Source organism: Mizuhopecten yessoensis, unplaced genomic scaffold (assembly GCF_002113885.1).
Source record: "Mizuhopecten yessoensis strain PY_sf001 unplaced genomic scaffold, ASM211388v2 scaffold5859, whole genome shotgun sequence".
In the NCBI taxonomy this organism is placed as follows: Eukaryota; Metazoa; Mollusca; class Bivalvia; order Pectinida; family Pectinidae; genus Mizuhopecten; species Mizuhopecten yessoensis.
This window is the reverse complement of record NW_018406259.1, coordinates 44,017-65,205: the sequence shown is the minus strand read 5'-3', so window position 1 is coordinate 65,205 and position 21,189 is coordinate 44,017. Positions and strand designations below refer to the sequence as shown.

Genomic DNA, 21,189 nt, shown 5'->3' with positions numbered 1-21,189 from the left:
GTATACAACCTGGCGGTCCATGTGGGTAGGGTAGTGAGTACACAGTATAAAACCTGGAGGTCCATGTGGGCAGGGTAGTGAGTACACAGTATAAAACCTGGAGGTCCATGTGGGCAGGGAAGTGAGTACACAATCTTGCTGCCTCTGTGGGTAGTGAGTACCCAGTGTACAACTTGGCCACCCATGTGGGCAGGAAAAAACGTATAAAGTATATAACCTGGCTGGTCATGTGGGCAGGGAAGTGAGTACACAGTATACACCCTTGCCATTCGTGTGGGCAGTGAAGTGAGTACACAACTTTGCTGCCTTTGTGCTCAGAGGAGTGAGTATATAGTGCAACTTTGACATCTCTTTGGTCATTGAATTGAGTACACAGGAACATAACCTGGAATCTATATTGACAAGGAAGACACAAAGCACATTTAACAAGACACAAAAAAGTGTGCAGGGAATTCAGAACATGGCTAGCACATACATGTGGACAAGCTTAAGGATGTGTGTTTTTGTAGGCTGGGATGTGAAATTGAAACAGGATGGGACATGAGATTATATGTCAAAAGGCAACTAGAATATTCACATGGGAAGGGCATACGAATTACCAGCTGAGGTCAAAAATCGACCAGGATATATCAGGATGATCAACAAGTATATATTATATGCACTGGACATGAAGATGAATGACATGTGTGGAAGAACAGAGAAGTCGCTAATGGCTGGAATGTGAGATCAACCAAAAGTCTATATTAGCGAGGATGTCAGGATTATCAGCATATGGAAAAGGATATGAGAAAGACGTCCATTTAGACCAAAAAATGAAGACCATCAGCAAGTCTGATATTTAAGAACCATAAGTATATACATATGGACAAGTCCCCAATCGGATGTGAAAAGGTATTGGGTCACCTGCCTGATTGTGTTGGGTTTCTCCGGGTACTCTAGTTTCCTCCCACATTAAGACCCCCTGTGTGCTAAAATCCGGGCCAACAAGAGTGATTAATATTTTAAAGTTAAAATAACTTGTTTCTTAAGTGCTGGAAAATAAATAAAGTATATGTTTTTTTGTTTTTTTTTTAAAGTTTGATTTGGTTTTTCTGTCCTACTAACAGCTTTGGTTATTTAAAAATTAGCCAGGTTTTGTTGGTGGAGGAAAACTTGAGAAAGGGGGGAAAAACACCAACCTGCAATCAGTACCTGGCGACTGCCCCAGCTAGGCCTTGTACTCACCACCATTGCTGGAGGGGTAGTGACTGGATGGTCAGAAGCATTACCCACTCAGCCACTGCAGCCCCCACAATTGGGTAGAAACATGAGGCCAATAAGCCAGTTCATATGAACAGGAACATCAGATCAAGCACATAGTTGAGGGTATGATAATAACAAGTCTATATGGTTAGGGTGCACAGACAATCAGACAGACAAATGAGGATCAAGAGCTTGTCCGATAGATAAAGACCATCAGCAAGTCGACATGTGATAGACAGCTGTCAGGATGACCAGCATATTGATACGAGTAGAGAAATAAGGATTACTAAGAAGTTAAAATGGAAAACCCCAGCAAGTCCATATCAACCAGGACATGGGGATGACTAATAATATATATGGGCTGTGGTTTTACAACAATATGTAATTGCATTTTTGGCTGAGACATGAGTATGACAAGGAAGTCGTTATGTACAAACACGTTGAGATGACCAACTACAAAATGTATATGGACAATCAAGTGAAGACTACCAGCAAGTCCATTGGTGGAAACATGAACACCACTAACAAGTCCATTGGTGGGAACATGAACACCACTAACAAGTCCATATGAGTATATTAGGGAAATTAGAACTATTAAGTCAATATGGATGGGAGCATGATGACCAGCAATTCCACAGGGATTGGAGACATGGCAACCAGCTACTACATATGGGTAGGGACATGTGTACCACTAGCAAGTCCATATGGATATGAACATAGAACCAGAAAGTCTACATGGATCTGGACACAACAAGACGTCAGTAAGGGTAAAAACATAAGGACCACTAGCAAGTTGTACTGGGTAGTTGTGGACACAAGCACCAGCAAATCCACAGGGATGGGTATGTTATGACCAATAGGTCTATAAGGATAAGGGCTTGGCAACATATGTCCATACAGACAGAGCCAGGAAGACCAGTATGTTCACCGGAAAGTGGACATGCGATGCCCAGGACAACACTATGGAACTGGAAAACTAAGTACTAAAATGACAGGAATGAAAAGATGTCAGATACTTACAGTTTGAGCCAGTGACTGGAGGGAACATGGAAGGAAGAAAAATGATGATGTCATGAAGTTGTTAAGGGCCAGAGAGAATATCACAAGCATAAAATAAAATCATAACATTCACACTCATTTTCAGTCCAAAAGTAAAGTTAATAAAAAAGTGAATGAGGTGAGCAATGCCCTGTATATAGGTATATATGCTATGAATTAAATCATATAAAAACATCAAATTTCCAAGTATATGTAAGATAACTATACTACTGATTTCACATAGATTATCTGTCCTGTCAGACAGTAGATCATAATGGTTTTGTATAAGGTTTTATACACAAACATGCTCAACAATGACAACCTTAATAATACAACGAAAATGTACAAACACTGTATAGACTTGGCTAGCTTTATAACATATGTGATAGGCACATGCAGGTTTTGCTTAAAACTTTATATAACATAAAAAAAATCTGAAGGAAACAAAAATGTTTTGATGGAGTTTGCATTGCAAGCTTAGTGAAGACTGGAGGCTGGATCGGCCGGAGCACACACTTACTGATGCTGGATCGACAGAAGTGATACTTACCTACCAGATGATCCAACATGTAACTCAACAACTTCTGGGTTCCACTTGGAGAGTTGTATAGATTCATAATTTCTTGTGATAGAGGATTGCCTTTTAAACCTTAATGAAATGAACAGAAATTTGTGGGTATACGTAAATTATTATACATCTGGTTAATCATATTAATGTAGCCATACAGCAGTTTTCAGGCTATGTAGTATGAAATGTTACGTTCTGTATTTAACACTGTAACAATTTAAGATATTGTATTACTCTAGTAGCCAGAAACTATTTTGGGCTGAAAATAGGGGTTCTAGCTGCAATCCAAGTTGTTAAGATACTGATCTAATAGATGATATAAAGAAAGAATGGGTTGAGAATGTTTTAGCACAACTTTTATGCTATATAACCACATTTTCTTTGCCATTGAGGAAGATATTACTATTTTCAAGATGGCTGCCTGGTAGCACAACTATGAATAAAGGGGAATCTTTATCTGGAATTTTAAAAAGATCAGTTAAGTATTTCTTCAGAAATAGCAATAGCTAGCTTGAACTGTCAAAATCCTAGAATGCTGCCTGCAGGCAGTCTCAAAATGGAACAACCAAGGAGAACCTTCATATATGAAATTTGAGAAATATCTGTTTAGTACTTCTTGCATCCTCGATATCCAGGGTTTACACTCATTTTCGCTATCTGCAACCCTGGAATATGTCATAGCAGAATTGAAGGCTCAATGTGCAGCACCTTGTGGATATGAGACGAGAAGACTAGTTTCATGGTTTGATGTACATCAAATAAATCTCGCAGTCACGTGACGGCAAACACTGACAGGCTTTGAAGTCGTGCGTCGCTCCTTTGTAATCTTAAAAGGACAAGTATCAGCCTAGTGATTGGTCAGGTTTTTTTACCCGACACCAATGAAATTTCTAGCCGCTTGCCTTCAATTTTGCTACGACATATTCCAGGGGTGCAGAGAGCCAAAGTGAGCATAACTCCTGGATATAGAGGATGTACTTCTTGAGAAAAAGCAATATCAAGAATTATTTAATGACAGTCGATGGACAGACAACTGACAAACGGCAATATGAACAGCTCATCAGATGGGCTAATAATGTGAAATCATGAGTAGTGACACTTAAGCAATTTAATAAACTTAAAACTTGCATTTCTTACCTAATGTCTGAAGATTGAAAAGTTTTCCAAGTTCATAAGGAAGCACTCTCAAACAATTGTGGTTGAGTAGTAATTCCCGGAGATGAGCAAGATCGCCAAGCTCAGAGGGCAAGCTTCGAAGCTTATTGGACGAAAGGTCAAGATAGGTGAGCTGCGTAAGTTTGTTTATATCGGGAGGGATTCTGGACAAGTTGTTGGCATTGAGATAGAGAGAAGTTAAATGCTGCAAGTTCCATAGGTCAGGTGCTAAGTTTCTTACAGCACCTGGAAAAGATGATCAAATATTTATATTAGATAAATTAATACACAAATGTATAAACATTTCTATGTACATACAAATCAATACCTAGCTAAATGTGTATACTGTATGTGTAAACTACATTTATGCCTCAGTAGTCAAGCCAGTTTTGTTTTGGCACAAATTGACTGGACTGTGCAACTGCTGGATTAAATAATCATCCCCTAGCATGAGGGTGTGACAGAGAAATCTCAAACATGATATTCTTCATTACAGAGCCTTCGAGCTTCTAGAATATCATTTGTACTCTAGATCTCAGGGCTATAGTTCCTCAGTCATTCCCTTAAAAGTAGGAGATGGTAAATGTGGCATTTATACTAGTATCACCATTCACTTGTCATGATAGTGATATTGAAAATAAAGCATTAGAGAGGATTTGCATATATTACAACAGATGTATCAGTTGTTGTCCAATTTCTGATTGCCTTGTAATATAAATAGCATTAGGTTTATGTACTCGAAATTATATTAGAGCATGTTCCACATTATGTATGAATTATTGCTTTAATTGCTGCATATTACAATTCATATTTTATATTTTAATGAGAAATTATGTGAAAATGTATTTAAAGGGGCTGGTCGGGGAAAAAATGTCATATTTGCTTAAATGGCATACACATGTTTTAAAATATACCTTCTTATGAAATATACCGATTCAAATTTTGCTGAAATTCACTCCCTAAGAGTAAAAATTATAATTATATTAAAGAAATCCTAAATCGTCACCTGACAGTCTAAAACTCTCAATTGACCCAGATCAGTGATGTAATTTTACTGCACGCGCGTCATCAAGAAGGCCAAATGTAAACATTGCAGCGAAAGAAAAAGATGCATGCAAAAGTCATGACAGGCACGAGGTATCAATACTGTTATATATAACAACAACATATAGGTAGGAATACTACACTTGCATCATACATGACCTTTGAAAACAATTATTTACGTATAGTATTGCTGTCTTGTCCGCTAGTTGAGTCCGACATGGCACATGACGGCGTGCTATTGTTGTTATCTTCAATGCCTCACTTTCGAAACAACCATGTGACATATTATAAATAGATCTGCGCTAAATTTACGTGGGGCTTCCCCGAGATTTCAGTGGTCAAAACTGGACATTGCAAGCAGAACTTGACCACCATATTGCCGTGGTATAACTTTTGGAAGGCCAGAGAACGCATTTAGACCCATTTATTTTGTATTTTTTCCCCCACCAGCCCCTTTAAGTAACCCGAAGTACAACTTTCATGGTGAAAAATATATGTTAATAAAATAACAAAAGACAAAACTAACCATATCTCCTTGATTTAACTACCGTATTAGACTACATTACCTTTACCTTGTGGTTCAGAGTTTGTACAAATGGTTGATTGTATATATATATATATGAAGGAATCAGTACCAGACTAGATATCTTACCTACCTGTATGTTTGCTACATACCTGTTATCTCCAACTCATACCATGATGACTTCTTGCCTGCTGCTAGGTCTTCTGCAGACATAAAGGTATGAGCACGTCTGGGATTGGGCGAAGCATACTTCTCATACTTGTTATCTTTCGGCATGATGAAAAGTTCTGTAGAACAAAAGGTGTGTAAAATTAAACAAAATGTTTACTTTTATATCTAGTTTGATTATCCAATTATATTACACACGTACAAAATATAATTCCAACTTTGCAGCAGTGAATGAAAATGTTTATTAGCATACATAAAATTAATAATATTATTTTATGCATTTATATTGATATATATTTATATACGTTTATATGCCCCAATCCTGCTTTGAGTAGTGAAACAGAAATATGGGTCAAATTGAGCTGTACATGTACATGTTGTAAGATGGTGTAGAAATTTTCAAAATGTGTATACAAGTTTAATGACTGTGGGACGTCTCTAGTATCAAAGAAGTGGAGTCTAATCAAAGTCAGTAGACTGGAAAATATAGGTAAATAAGGTAAAAGAGTCATCTGTGGATGATATATCCCCATGCAGCCAACAAGTGGAAGGTTTCGATGGAGCCCATGTAATATTTGTTTATTCTGTACTTTTGTTGAGGTGGATTTGTGATTATATAGACATGAAAAGGACAAACAAAGTCAACATACCTGTTCAGGTTAATATAACCATATTAATTGTTATATATGAGATATGAAAATATGCTGTTTTCATCAGAAAGATGGAACTTTATGAAATCGTGTGAAGAAGAAAAATACTGCATTTGGGACAGGGCATTGTGAGATTACAATTTAAGTGACCTATAAAGGGAATATTGGTCTGGTGTTTCTAAAAATAGTAACTCTGAGTCAATATCACAATTTTACGAACACTATTTGATACTGATATCGATCCAACCAATGAGATGTAGAAGTTGTGTCGTCTAATATAATGAAATTAGTAAAGAAAAGGTTAGGACATCATTTTCCAAGATAATTATTTACAATATCTTTAACAGGGCTGCAACGGTTAGAAAAATACCACTCCGATATCAGTGTCTGCTTATCTGAACCGAAACCGGGTAACTGTTTTCTTTTGCAATGAAACACGGCCAACAATGCCTCTTTATTTTGATAAAAATATGATTACTTAGTTCATTAAATGCATAAACAAAGATAACTCAATACCTATGTCTTGTGGTCAAAATCGTTATGAATTGGTTACATGTCACTAGCCTCCCGAAAGGGAAATTTTCGTAGTCTCGCTTTACTCTTATGTGTTGTCAATGCTATGTGCAGGTGTTACGTTTCTGTGCATCACTTTCATTGGAACACTGTAGATAGCTGCCGGTGAATGATGAGTTACATTGTGCAACAGAATATCAGTCGATATTATGTTTACATTCAAAGTTTATTGTTCACATGCACTCAATAGTAAAGCAAGTATACTGATCACAAGTATTTTCGAGGTCTGTTGATCAGCAGTCAGGAACAACATTTCTGCAGGAGAAGTCAATAAATACTGACCTACATTTTGGGACGGTTTTCGGGTACATGTACATGGATTTGCTTATCGAATCGTAGTCGTAACCAAACCGCAACCAGGCCGGGTACTCGTTAACCCATTCCAGCCCTAATATTTTATGCATTAATCTTCTGAATAACATACATACTTCGGGGATTACTGACCAAGGACTTTATTATCGTCCATACTGTTGCAAGAATTGGTTGGGAGGCAGATTTTCTGTTCGGTGACAGTAGAATAAGCTGTTGTTTTTGTATATCTTAAGTACATAAATATAACATAAATAAATAATTGATAACACTACACCAATGCAAGTAGCCAATTTGAAACGGCACATGTACAGCTGAAACCAGGTCGGGGAAAACCACGAACTTGCGAATAATTTGTTACTTAAAATAGCCAAAATCACTTTAATCTTAACTTTTTCAAATTGTTTGTTCAAGTCGCATTTATTTAGTCATGAAACATAATACAAATACAAAAATAAACTCTATTTGCATGTGGGAAAGTACCAAAAATAGATGCAATATTTCCGGTAAAGTTACATCAAGTTTCTAAGTAGCCAACGCTTTCAGTAAACATCTTGTAGCAAAATATTATTTACCTTGTCGTTTATTAATGCGATTTTTTAATAATATCTTGCACAAGTTACTCTTAAAGCGATTTGGGTTATTTTTAGTAACAAATCCAAACTCCAACTGGCGAATAATAGGCGAGTTTGCGTATTATACGCAAGTTGGTGTTTTTCCCAACCTGGTAACGTTCTTAGAATCTAGAGTCAATGATTACACTACTTATTTCTCATACTTTTTATGAAGCAATATTTTTGTTGTAAACCATATGTATTTCACTTGAATGGCAAAATACATTAATATTTTCTCTTCTTTAAAATATCGGTATCATGATATACTCGTGAAAAATACAGAAAAAATACAAATTAAATTGTTATTATACTGTACAGATGTACTACAGGTTTAAGACAACAGTAAGCTTATAATTAGACCTACTTTCATGTTGAACATAACAAACATTCTTCAACAAGATGTACATGTTTAACTCGCGATCGTGACATCTAGATTATTTTGATATGTGGGTCAAATTTATTATCAAGTCTTTCCTTATGAGTTTCTGTTGATTCGTTTTTATATATGTTAGCCTTTCATCAAAATTACTGCTATTTCTGCGTGTATGTGAACACTGTTTTGTTTCTAAACTGAACAGCTGATCTATATTTGAAGAGATGAGATAGCTAATTCAATATCATCTGACTGTTATTAACGTGCTTTGAAATAAAATCAAACAAAGCACGGCATGTGTTAAGTTATCAGTGGTGTACCTTCATCGATAGCTTTCCGTACACAGCTAAATAACCCTCTTGCCTCTTTGACAGGTTTTCAAAGTCTGCCAAAAGAAAATCAACATGGCGTCCACCACCGAATGTCTATGTAAACGTTGTTTTGATTGGCTACGAAAAAAAGATTTTTAAATCAATTATTTACAAATAATTTATCTTGAGATTTCATTCTGATAATCATTTGAGTTTTTGTCTACATTTGCTTATTATGTAGGAAATAAGCATTATCAGTTTGTTATTCATACTCGTATACACTCGCTAATTACCGTAAAAAGTTTCATTTCCAACATGGCTGCGCCTATGCGTAAACATGGAACAGGTACTTGTCAACATAAAAATATGGATATCTCAGCATACAAGAACGCACTATACATAATGTGTGTAGCTAGTCATCTTCTCGTCTATTTCTTTCGCTTTCTGGCTGTTAACTATAATATAATAAGTGCCCTTCAATCATGTACCTTTTTCATTACAGTGGCATCATTGTCACTGATGTTTCAAGGACTCATGTGCACATTTGTTGGTTATAAAAACATACGCGGACGTATATAAGTTATCGGCAGTTAATGAAAACAATCAGTTTGGAAAAAAAGGGCGTGTATATTAGCCATGAACAGAAGAAACTCCAGGCATTATGAATTTATATTACTCCTACAAGTAAATAAACCAGTTGGGCATCTGTAGGTCATATCACAAAGTACAGTTCATACATTACTTGTTTTTTGTGTAACATGTGTCAAAATATGGTAGGAATCCAAATGAAATAGATGCAGAAAAATACAATCCCAGACTGGGGTTTAAACTTGGAACCCTCCTTACTGGAGATGGGCACTCAAATCAACATGAGCTACAATGTACCTGGTCACCAGCAGTCGACGCTGCTATTGAGTCCAGTTCCACTGGATCTGTAGAGCTGCAGTCTAGAGTTACATTTAGGGCCCAACATAATATATCCACAAAAGGTGGTATAGAGTCTGGTGTGTCTTCGAGGTTGAAGACTTTGTTAAAGGAGGGAGGAATGTAGCAGATCTAGACCTGGTTGATTGTCTGCGACCAGGTAGCTCACCTAGTAGAGCGTCCGTCTAGAATTCGTAGGGTCCCAGGTTCAAACCCTGGTCTGGTCATGCATTTTCCCTCTCCTGTTACATATCTGTTTCTGTATAATACTGGAAGAGACCTTGATATCAAGTACATTTCAAGGGTTGAGTACGCTTCAGCATTGCTTGTCAACCTTTTGAAAGTTCTGTAGAGATTTCTGTGCGCTCTAAATTTAAATCATAGTTGGCAAGTACGTAATCCGTCGTATGCTACAGGAAAAACTGGCGCTTTATACACATTATTGGCACAAGTGTGACGTTATCCACCTCCCCTACTCCCTCCCCACCAACTGACCACAGGGGAGTTATTTAATAATGTACATTAATAAGTTCATAGATACAAATATGGTATACCAAAAGTATATATATATATATTCTGTGCCATACGTATATATACATGTACAGTCACAACAAATAAAACTAGGTAAATAACATAAGACTAGCTTTAGTATCTATAGTTACAATGTACCTGTGTTTATTCATTAAACAGGTGTGATAAATCAAATACATAATACTGTATGTAAAATAACTTTTGACACCAGAAAATATCAAGCTCTATGACAAATTTGTGTCTTGATGTTCTTGATCTGTAACATTTTCTAAGTTTGAGTTACCTATTGGTATCAAAATATAGCTAGATGCTGATAAAAATCTTTCATGCCTGGGTGTAGGACAAGGAAATTCCACCAAAGAGGTTTTCAAGTTTGAAAAAAACATAGGCTTGTCGCGGGTTTTGCACTAATTTAAAAATCATGAAGATGGAATTTTGCTATCCTACACCCCAGGACACGAAAGACTATTTTTCTCTCCATTTAATCAAAAGATTGAAATAATTAGCTGAGAAACCACCAAAAATTTGTTGCAATTTCATCATCGCAGCATTGGAATGTTTCCGAATTTTGTGACATCAAATCATTGTTGTCCAATTGTGACATCACACATGTGAAATAGATTGCAATTGATATAAGACAGACATTTTCTAGCCCTTGACAGTACTAGTTCTATCACCTATGCACAGGAGCAGGAAAAAGTAATTTCTTGTCAATAATTCACATATTGAAATGTAGATTATGCAATCATTGAATCTTTAAAATAACTGATTTGTTATTTAATTATTACAGCAATACAGAGGCTATATGTCGCATTGACTCAGGCCTGGACTTTGGAGAGTAGGGCCACCACAGGGGTCTTTCACAGCCAGACCAGAAATGCTAGCTCCAAAACTTCCAAGGCCAAGAAGTCGAAGAAAACTAGGTAAACCTATCATTACAATATATACTCATGTAAGGATGAGTTACGGTGGTAAATGCTGCTACATCTGTCATTCATTCATCCATCCATCCATCAATTTTTCATTTAAAAAAACTCTTGTCCAAAATGCCATAGAGAATTTGTAGGAGTTTGTCCCTCTGAAGACACAGGGCTGAGCCTAGTAGTGAAATTAGATGATTTTATTTTCATTTTGGGAAAATGAGGTACTTTTTGACTAGGAAAAGTGCCTGTTTTTGAATTGGCAGTAAAAAAGGCAAAAAGGTCAGTGAATTAAACTTTGTACATATTAAATAAATAAAGGTGATGGCCAACTTAAGTGTATAAAAATTAAATCGAATACAGGAAAATTATTGTCATCTGAATGCTTAATCCTAAAATTGTGATGAGACGTTAACTTTATTATCTATATATAGTCCCCAACTGGTACCAATGGGAGGGAATGGTTTGTCTCAAAAATATGTGCACTTGGTGCATAACTAAATTTGCTGCTGTTATATCATGATTGGTTCATAGATTCTGCATGCTAGCAAGTGTATTTATGAACTGATTTTCAAAACAAATCTTTGCCTTAAGGTATATTTTAGGGTTGTGGTTAGTTTAGCTTGAACGTTCATAATGATATTAAGGTTGTCATAACTTTCCCATAAGGTGTGTTGGAGTGATACCTTAAGTATAGCAGTCTCCCTCTCCCTTTAAACAGCTATAGATATTAGATGATATGAACACTGATAGTGTAGTATTATTCATATTCCTGAATTTTGATATAAATCCATTTGTACCACGTAATAGATTTTATTTTTATTGCTTTCGTTTACATCAGTAATGTATTTGAATGTGAAAAACGTTAATTTTCTGGGCAATATCAATCCGTTCAGTACTTGCATGAAAGACTTTCAATTGAATGCATGCTTTCTTTATTGTTTCATTTTAGTTAGTTGGTATTCACTGTGGTAGGGGCAAAGAGATCAAAATTCACCATGTGTTCGGACTACTAGAGAATTTCATTCTTTACAGAGTATTCGCGCCTCCTGTAATGCAGTATATGAAAAGTCCACTGCTGAGCACACATATTGGGGAGGAGCCAAAGGATAATGTATGGTTCACGTCGGATTACCCAGAACCATATTTCACTTTTGAGGAAGCTATAAAAAGACATAAACTGATGGCACAGCCCAATCTTTATGACTACATGGATAGCTATGTGTTCGCCAACATGGTCCTCAGCAGCTGGACAAATCGTGAGGTATTTTTTTTATCAGATAGTGGGCTGTTTAAATTGACAGACTTTACTAAAATTTTATATTTAAGTTCCCCTTGATCCTTAGTTGTGAACGTTATACTTTAAAACTGATGGAAGAACAATATTATATTGTATGGTATTATGCACCAATGTCCAAGTCAATTGTGGTTCATGTTTTACACAGGAATTATACATCATTATCTAGGTCAGTGGTGGTTCATCATATGTATTGTATGGTTGCGTTTTACATGGGGATCATACATCATTATCTAGGTCAGGGGTGGTTCATCATCTGTATTGTATGGTTGCGTTTTACATGGGGATCATACATCATTATCTAGGTCAGAGGTGGTTCATGATCTGTATTGTATGGTTGTGTTTTACATGGGGTTCATACATCATTATCTAGGTCAGTCGGGGTTCATCATCTGTATTGTATTGTTGTGTTTTACAGGGAAATTATACATCATTATCTAGGTAAGTGGTGGTTCATCATCTGTATTGTATGGGTGTGTTTTACATTGGGATCATACATCATTATCTAGGTCAGTGGTAGTTCATCATCTGTATTGTATGGTTGTGTTTTACAGGGAAATTATACATCATTATCTAGGTCAGTGGTGGTTTATCATCTGTATTGTATTGTTGTGTTTTACATGTGGATCATGCATCATTATCTAGGTCAGTGGTGGTTCATCATATGTATTGTATGGTTGCGTTTTACATGGGGATCATACATCATTATCTAGGTCAGTGGTGGTTTATCATCTGTATTGTATGGTTGTGTTTTACATGGGGCTCATACATCATTATCTAGGTCAGTGGTGGTTCCTCATCTGTATTGTATGGTTGTGTCTTACATGGGGATCATACATCATTATCTAGGTCAGGGGTGGTTCATCATCTGTATTGTATGGTTGTGTTTTACATGGGGATTATACATCATTATCTAGGTCAGTGGTGGTTCACCATCTGTATTGTATGGTTGTGTTTTACATGGGGATTATACATCCTTATCTAGGTCAGCGGTGGTTCATCATCTGTATTGTATGGTTGTGTTTTACATGGGGATCACACATCATTATCTAGGTCAGTGGTGGTTCACCATCTGTATTGTATGGTTGTGGTTTACATGGGGATCATACATCATTATCTAGGTCAGTGGTAGTTCATCATCTGTATTGTATGGTTGTGTTTTACAGGGAAATTATACATCATTATCTAGGTAAGTGGTGGTTCATCATCTGTATTGTATGGTTGCGTTTTACATGGGGATCATACATCATTATCTAGGTCAGGGGTGGTTCATCATCTGTATTGTATGGTTGTGTTTTACATGGGGATTATACATCATTATCTAGGTCAGTGGTGGTTTATCATCTGTATTGTATGGTTGTGTTTTACAGGGAAATTATACATCATTATCTAGGTCAGTGGTGGTTCCTCATCCCTTTGAACAGCCTAAGAAAGCAAGATGTGCTGTATTCACAAAGGTTTGTATCTAAACGGTACATCACTCATACTACATAAAGCTTGAATTTAACATAGCAAACAATTGTTCTCACAGCTACATATAAGTCAGATTATAGAAGTCTACAGAAAAGTTAATTTACTACAGCTAATTATAAATATAAAGTAAAACTCTTTATAATGTAATATTGAAGAAAGAGCTGAAATTTCTTAATACCTATTACTTATAAGTACTTATCTTAACACTGTTTCTTTGCCTTCAGGTAGCATATAAGAGCCAGGTGTTTAATAAATGATATAGGTCACGTTACATACTCCTTGTCAGTGAATTAAATTACGAACACTTCAAATGTTTTTCATGATTGTAGCATAAGGATAATGTAAGGAAGGCGATCGAAGCTGGAGCTCTGCACGCTGGGGGGACAGAACTTCTGGCCCAGGTAATTATCTTTCAGTCAGCTCTGTAAGATAGAACAATCTCGTGCCCCAGGAAACAACCCTACAACTCTTTGTACACACTGATCACGCACAGAGAGATCTCCTGACCTGGGTAACTAACTCTCATGCAGAGTTCAGGGTACTGTAACAGTCTTACTAAAACCCCATTCTCAATGACATGCTCATGTCGGAGTTATTTTTTGCTGATATTATATCTTAGTGTGTTATAATTTAAAGGAACATTGTTCCTTACAAATAATTGATTTACTTATCTGCAGCTTATAAGTTATAACTGTTTGATCGGCCTATGTATGTAATAGTCATCATTGACCACAATGTGTTTTGGTTCTGCTAATTACTATCAATACACTGTCATGTCCTACTTTTCAGATCCAGACCGATCAGATATCGGTTTACGAGTTGGATCACATTCTATCCACAACAGACATGTTCAAACAGCTAAAACCCATGCGTCCTTTATTTGGAGAAATGTTCCCAACTGAAAAAAATGGTAACACTTACGTGATTGAATTTGCCAGATGAAATTTCACATAGTTAGAACTTTCACATGATAGATTTCACATAGTTAGAACTTTCACACAATAGAATCACACTAGCGAGTGAATTAATTTTTTCATCTATCAATCATTTTTAGCTCACCTGGCCCGAAGGCACATGGTGCAGCGTCCGGCGTCCGTCAACTTTTTCCTTTAAAATGCTACTTGTCCTGAATGGCTCAGAGGATTTTGACCAAATTTGGTCAGGAGCATCATTGGCCAAAGGGTTCTCAGTTTTGTATAAACGGACGGTATAGCCCCCCCTCGGGGCAGAGGGGCGGGGCTAAATAAGGGGAAAAAAGGTAAATCTTTAAAAATGTTCTTCTTCTCAACCAATTGAAGGATTTTGACCAAATTTGTCCTAGAGCATCTTTGGACAAAGAAGACTCAAGTTTGTATAAACGGAGGGTGTGGCCCCTCTGGGGGCGGAGGGGCGGGGCCCAATAGGGGAAATAGAGGATTTTTTTTCTCCTGCTATACAAGTGAAGGGATTTTAACCAAATGCAGTCTGAAGCATGATTAGGGACAAAAGAATCAATTTTGTATAAACTGAGGTGTGTGGGCCTCCTTCTAAGGGCAGATGGGTGGGGCCCATTAGGGGAAATAGAGGAAAACATCAAATATCCTTCTCCTTTTGTACCGATGAAGGGATTTTGACCAAATTTGGTCTGGAGCATCATTGGCCAAAGGGTTCTCAGTTTTGTATGAACGGAGGGTATGGTCCCCCTGGGGGCAGAGGGACGGGGCCAAATAGGGGAAAATAGTTAAATCTTTAAAAATCTTCTCCTCAACCAATTGAAGGATTTTGACCAAATTTGTCCTAGAGGAGCATCTTTGGACAAAGGAGACTCAAGTTTGTATAAACAGAGGGTGTGGGCCTTCTGGCGGCATAGGAGCGGGGCCCAATAGGGGAAATAGAGGATTTTTTTTCTCCTACTATACCAGTGAAGGGATTTAAACCAAATGCAGTCTGAAGCATGCTTAGAGAGAAAAGAATCAATTTTGTTTAAACTGAGGTGTGTGGATTCACCTTCTTTGGGGAAGATTAGTGGGGCCCATTAGGGGAAATACTCCTTTGATAAACCTGAATGGTACTCAGCAGGTTTTAAATTGAAAAATAAAATACCAGGTGAGCTATTAAGGCCCCTGGGCCTCTTGTTTATTTTAGTATATTTTATTTTCATATTTTAATAGTGTACCACAAAATCAAACATTAGTAATTGTGCACATGTAATAAATACTATAACATTCCATAATGCTGCTTCTTTTGTCATCCTGTCTTACATCAAGTTGGAGGGGTTGAAATCTGTTGTAGCCAAAAGTTGATCTTAAAAGTTAAATGGGTAATTTTTTTTTCTCAAGCTCTGTTAAGGCTTGGAGTGTAATTCAACTTTGCATCAGGAAGGGGACAAAGGCCACAATTAAGGGTCATAGTTTAATCATCCGCATCTGTAAAATTCTACTTAAAAACACAAATTGATATCTGGATTTAGCCCCAATTTTTTTTAACAAAAGTGACCAAAGTAAAACTTAAATATGGTTTTGCATATCACATGTCAATATGTCAGACCTATATGTAATATTTGAGATAATTAAAACAATATCCAGTTTAAATTACAGTACAGACATCCAGCCAGTGTTTTGGCTTATGAGACTAAAAATTGGGAAATTATTCTGAAAAATATTTAAGTAAAATCCCTTTATATTTGTTCAGTGTGTTTGTTCTTGGTTTCTATTCTAGTTTTAGACCACTCTAGGCGGCTTTATGGTATGGTCTGATTTTGTGTCCTGAGCTTTAACCAGGGCCCATAGACTTGTCAATTTTTGCAACACAGATGTAGAGTTCCATCCTAGATCACCCCTGGTCGCAATATAAGGTGCATTGTTTCTGATGGGAGAACATTTTTGCAAGCTTTGATTTTTAAATTTTGTACAAAGCAATATATGTCAGATCCTTACAGTCTCAGGCCATAGAATACAACTGACTAGAATTCATAAAGATTCAATCTGATCAAAACAGGAGTTGTTATTTTTGGGTTGATTCAAAATCAAACATGGCTGCCCTGTCTTCTGATAGGTTTCACTAATCTTCAAGTCACACCAGATTGATTATATCCATAATTTGTACGATTATTTTCCTCATTGCGCTGAATCCTAACATTCTGATAACGATCACTTTTGAAATCGGGTGAGTGAGATTCAGGCCCAATTTGCTTTTTGATTGAAAGTCTTTGATATCTTCATAACAATGTCATTTTCCAGTTAATGGCTTATAATAATGTCTTCAAATGAGTAAGGGATATGTGAGGGAATTATTGTTGTCTGTGATGTCTAGCTTTTGTTTCAAGAATTAAATCACCCCCTATGCTCTACAGGTAATTTGAGTGAAGACATTCCTAAAATGATGGAGAAGTTCCTCAATGGAGTACTGTTGAAAATAGAGCAAACTAAAACAAGAGGAGTGGCAAACATCAAATTTCCCATTGGGCCAGTAAGTATGGTCCGAACTATGTTGATCACAAGATTACTGTGTTATTCAGTAACAAGTATATATTATTTTATTCACTGTAGGAACCATCGCTCAAAGGTCTGACTGTGGTTTCTGGAGCATATCTAGGCTAATGTTCCATGAATGGGCATCAAACTTTGCATAAAGTATAGGTACATCATGGAATGTGTGTTGCATTTTATATTAAGGAAAGGTCACTTGGGCCTCAATTTGACCTTTGGCCATGACCTCAACTACCACAACAAAGGTTTTCAGAGCATATCTCAGCTGCTGTTTCATGAATGGGTATCATACTTTGCATTTACATGTAGGTACGTCATGGGGAGGTGTTGTGTCACATCCTGAAAACAAGGTCACTGTGACTTTATTTCAAACTCTGACCTTGACCTCAAGTACTGAAATACAGAGTAATACAAGTTTCAATAGCAGATATTGGCCACTGTTTCATGAATGGCCTTCAAACTTTGTAAAATGCGTCAAGAAAAATGCAGGAATTGAATCAGGAACTTTTAACATTGCGAAGCCTACAGTTTACTTATGTTACCCTACAGGCATTATGCAAGCAAAGCATCACAATAAGTGTCCAGTTCATGAGCACCAAAGCGTATGAAGAACTTGACAGGGGAAGTGACTCTAAGCCAGAAAAATAAACCTTGTGGTTGCTTTATCTTGTACATTTATGTAAAAGTTAGAAAGAAGTCAAAATAAATCTGAGTGGAACTGATGGTACCCTTATTTTTAAGACTGTACATATAACGAATAAAGTGTTAGGTGTATAATTATATATGTATTCATGTAAGGATTGAACGGCGTTTTTAAAATTTTCATGCCGGTATGAACGCAAATCAGTTAAATCCATATTGCATGAAGCCCGCTAATGTTTGGATGTAAACGATTTGCGTTCGTACTGGCATGAAAATTAAAAAAAAAACGCTGTTCAATCAATACATTTACATTTTTACTATAGAACAATTATTTCATTTTATTTATTTGTTCTTATTGCACTTTGTATATGCGTCGTCCTTTAAACGACAATGGCGGAACAGCCTTATTTAAATAAAAGTGGCACCAATAATTAACCGTAGTCATTTGAGCGTTTGACGCAGGGGCATTCTCCATGTTATCCCAATCAAAGCGACAAGACTCATTGAACAAGGTTAATATATGACATCATAAGTAAACCATGTGTTACGTCACGAGAGTTTATGCTTTCATACTCGAATGAAATGCATTTCTGCTAGTAATGTTCATATAGTGGGTTGCAGCTGAAATGTAAATATATATTAATCTGCTGATTAACTGAACTATTCATATAATACAGTATTATTTACATATGTAACAAAGAAACACAATAAATGTTAGAACAAATACTCATGTGTACCATGTATATTTTAACAGCTTAGTGCATATTTTTACAGCTAAGTATGACACTGGAACAGTTGTCTGATAATTTGGAAACATTAAAGAAGGAAGTGCACAAGGCTCGCCCATTGAAGGTTACAGGTAAAGAGATTTTATATTCAAAAGAATCAAAATATAAAGAGGATGTTAATGGTTCCTTGATGAATAACTGATATTTCATGGAAGGGGGAATATTTTGATATTTACATGAAAATTTCCACCCATAAGTGAAATATATCTTGATAATCAGGAAACCAAAATTATTCCGTTTAGCGGCAAGAAATCGTCTGTATAGAAGTAATATTATTAGGCATATCCAAATACATGTTTTTCAATTACGTGATATATACTGCACAGGTCATCCAATCAAATGATGGAAACTGAATATTTAAATTAAAAAAATAGCTTTAGAATAAAAGGGGACAAATTTGTGAATGGTATTGGATTATTGCCTAAATGGATATGGTAACCATAAATACTTTATTCTCACAAAAATGTCCATTCCAATATTTTGGTAAAACTAAAAGAACAAGAAATAATATGCTTAGCAAGGTAGAATTTTCTTCGATATTTAGAACATAAATGTCTGGAATGAAATGCATATTCTTGTATATATATTTACATTTATTGTGGTATGAAATGCTGTCAGTTATCAACATATTATTTAAACTCACTACTGCACATCATGGAATGTGTTTTGTTTCCTACCCTCATTAATGTTAAGAGTACATAATTCAATTTTTAGGTCACCTGAGCTTTGCTCAAGTGACCTATTCTAATCGCTTTCCGTTCGTCGTCCGTTGTGCGTCATGCGTAAACTTTTTACATTTTCAACTCCTTCTCAAGAACCAGTGGATGGATTTTTTTCAAACTTGGTCAGAATCATCCTTGGTAGATGAGGCTACAAAATTGTAAAATTGGGATTCCTACCCCAACCCCTGGGGCCAGGGCGGGGCCCCAAAGGGAAAATTAACCAATATTTCATAAATCTTCTTCTTCAGACTCAGAGGTACTACACTCATTGTCTCTGCATGGATAGAAAGATCATCAGGAGCTTTACTTAAATTGTAAATTTCAGGACCCCCGAGCTATCCGTTCTCCCTTGGGGAGGGGGTAAAGTTTACTATAGTTTATATTGTGAAATAACACTTTTGGGTATATTTTGACAACTTTCTGTTGGAAATTATTTTTACTTGGTGAGAATTATCCTTGGAGGAAGGTGGTTTCAAATTGTAAAATTGAGATTCCTACCCCAACCCCTGGGGCCAGGGTGGGGCCCCAAAGGAAAAATTAACCAATATTTCAAAAATCTTCTTCAGACTCTGAGGTACTACACTCATTGTCTCTGCATGGAAAGAATGATCATCAGGGGCTTTACTTAAATTGTAAATTTCAGGACCCCCGAGCTATTCGTTCTCCCTTGGGGAGGGGGTAAAGTTTACTATAGTTTATATAGGGAAATAACACTTTTGGGTATATTTTGACAACTTTCTGTAGGAAATTATTTTTACTTGGTGAGAATTATCCTTGGAGGTAGATGGTTTCAAATTGTAAAATTGAGATTCCTACCCCGACCCCTGGGGCCAGGGCGGGGCCCCAAAGGGAAAATTAATCAATATTTCAAAAATCTTCTTCTCCAGACTCAGAGGTACTACAGTGATTTTCTTTACGTGGAAAGAAAGATCATCAGGGGCTTTATTTAAATTGAAAATATCAGGACCCCGAGCTATCCGTTCTCCCTTGGGGAGGGGGTAACGTTTAATATAGTTTATATAGGGAAATAACACTTTTCGGTATATATTTTATCCATTTTCAGCAGAAAATTGCTCAAACTTAGTCAGAATCATCTTGGGTAAATGAGAGTTTTACTTTGTAAAATTGGGATACCTGCCCCATCCCCAGGGGCTAGGGCAAGGCCCCAAAGGGAACATTTACCAATATTTTCAAATTCTTATCCTTTGATGACATGACAAGTATTGTATTTCACTTAGTTTACATGCTGATTTCCACATCACATCTAAACAATAAAATAAAGCTACCAGTACCTATGATATAACTCAGGTGAACGCTAAGGCCCTTGGGCCTCTTGTTAAATAACTTGCTAGTCTGATTTCTGTTTGTTAGATTCTTCTTCATTTCTAAGAGAAAGTACTTTTTTGTCTACTGCAGGTATATATGTACTACAGTTGGAAATTGAAGTACCACCATCACCAACAGTGTTCAAACTGGATCCTGAAAAATATGACAGCAAAGAACTGCTAAAGAAGAAGCATTAAGACTTTGAAACGTTCGTTAGTTGTGCTCTGTATTTGGTGTTTTGTAACAAAACAAACACTTACTTATCAAGGCTCATGTAAAGTTTTGTTTGTTGACCAGTCTACAGGTTTTGAAATTCTGAAAGTTTTTTGACTAAACTTAATGCATATTTTGATGTACTAGGAACTTAAAATGTTGAAAAAAATCATCTTGTAAATTAAAAATTTGTTAAAATTAGCACTTAATGATGTCATACTTGAAATATCCTCAGCGTTACACATGTACACCAGGTATGATGCTTTATATATCCACTGTGTGACCGTCAATAAATTGTTTTATATAGTAAAACCTTGA

General features: G+C 36.4%; 2 protein-coding genes across 2 annotated transcripts in view; one reads left to right on the top strand and one right to left on the bottom strand.

Moving 5' to 3' along the window:
• LOC110451168 (CCR4-NOT transcription complex subunit 6-like) overlaps positions 1-8,678 on the bottom strand; it is a 57,800-nt gene extending 49,122 nt beyond the window's left edge. The window contains exons 1-5 of the mRNA XM_021499032.1: positions 8,578-8,678; positions 5,723-5,857; positions 3,986-4,249; positions 2,831-2,929; positions 2,263-2,277 (exon numbers count right to left, since the gene is read on the bottom strand). Of these exons, the coding sequence (XP_021354707.1) occupies positions 2,263-2,277; positions 2,831-2,929; positions 3,986-4,249; positions 5,723-5,846 (502 nt within the window). The 5' untranslated portion in view covers positions 5,847-5,857; positions 8,578-8,678. The remainder of the gene's footprint in view (positions 1-2,262; positions 2,278-2,830; positions 2,930-3,985; positions 4,250-5,722; positions 5,858-8,577) is intronic.
• Positions 8,679-8,872: 194 nt separating this feature from the next.
• LOC110451166 (39S ribosomal protein L1, mitochondrial-like) lies at positions 8,873-21,189 on the top strand. The gene is made up of 9 exons (XM_021499030.1): positions 8,873-8,914; positions 10,814-10,946; positions 11,979-12,207; positions 13,611-13,697; positions 14,043-14,114; positions 14,503-14,623; positions 17,045-17,160; positions 18,597-18,681; positions 20,749-21,189. Exons 1-9 carry the CDS (start codon positions 8,884-8,886, stop codon positions 20,853-20,855), a joined length of 981 nt encoding a protein of 326 aa, XP_021354705.1. The 5' UTR covers positions 8,873-8,883; the 3' UTR covers positions 20,856-21,189.

Excerpts from the sequence above, each read along its gene's own strand:
- LOC110451166 (XM_021499030.1), top strand. The coding sequence starts at position 8,884 with ATGGCTGCGCCTATGCGTAAACATGGAACAG. Across the intron at positions 10,947-11,978 it reads AAGAAGTCGAAGAAAACTAG|AGTATTCGCGCCTCCTGTAA; the intron begins GTAAACCTATCA and ends CATTCTTTACAG. Across the intron at positions 12,208-13,610 it reads GCAGCTGGACAAATCGTGAG|GGAAATTATACATCATTATC; the intron begins GTATTTTTTTTA and ends TGTGTTTTACAG.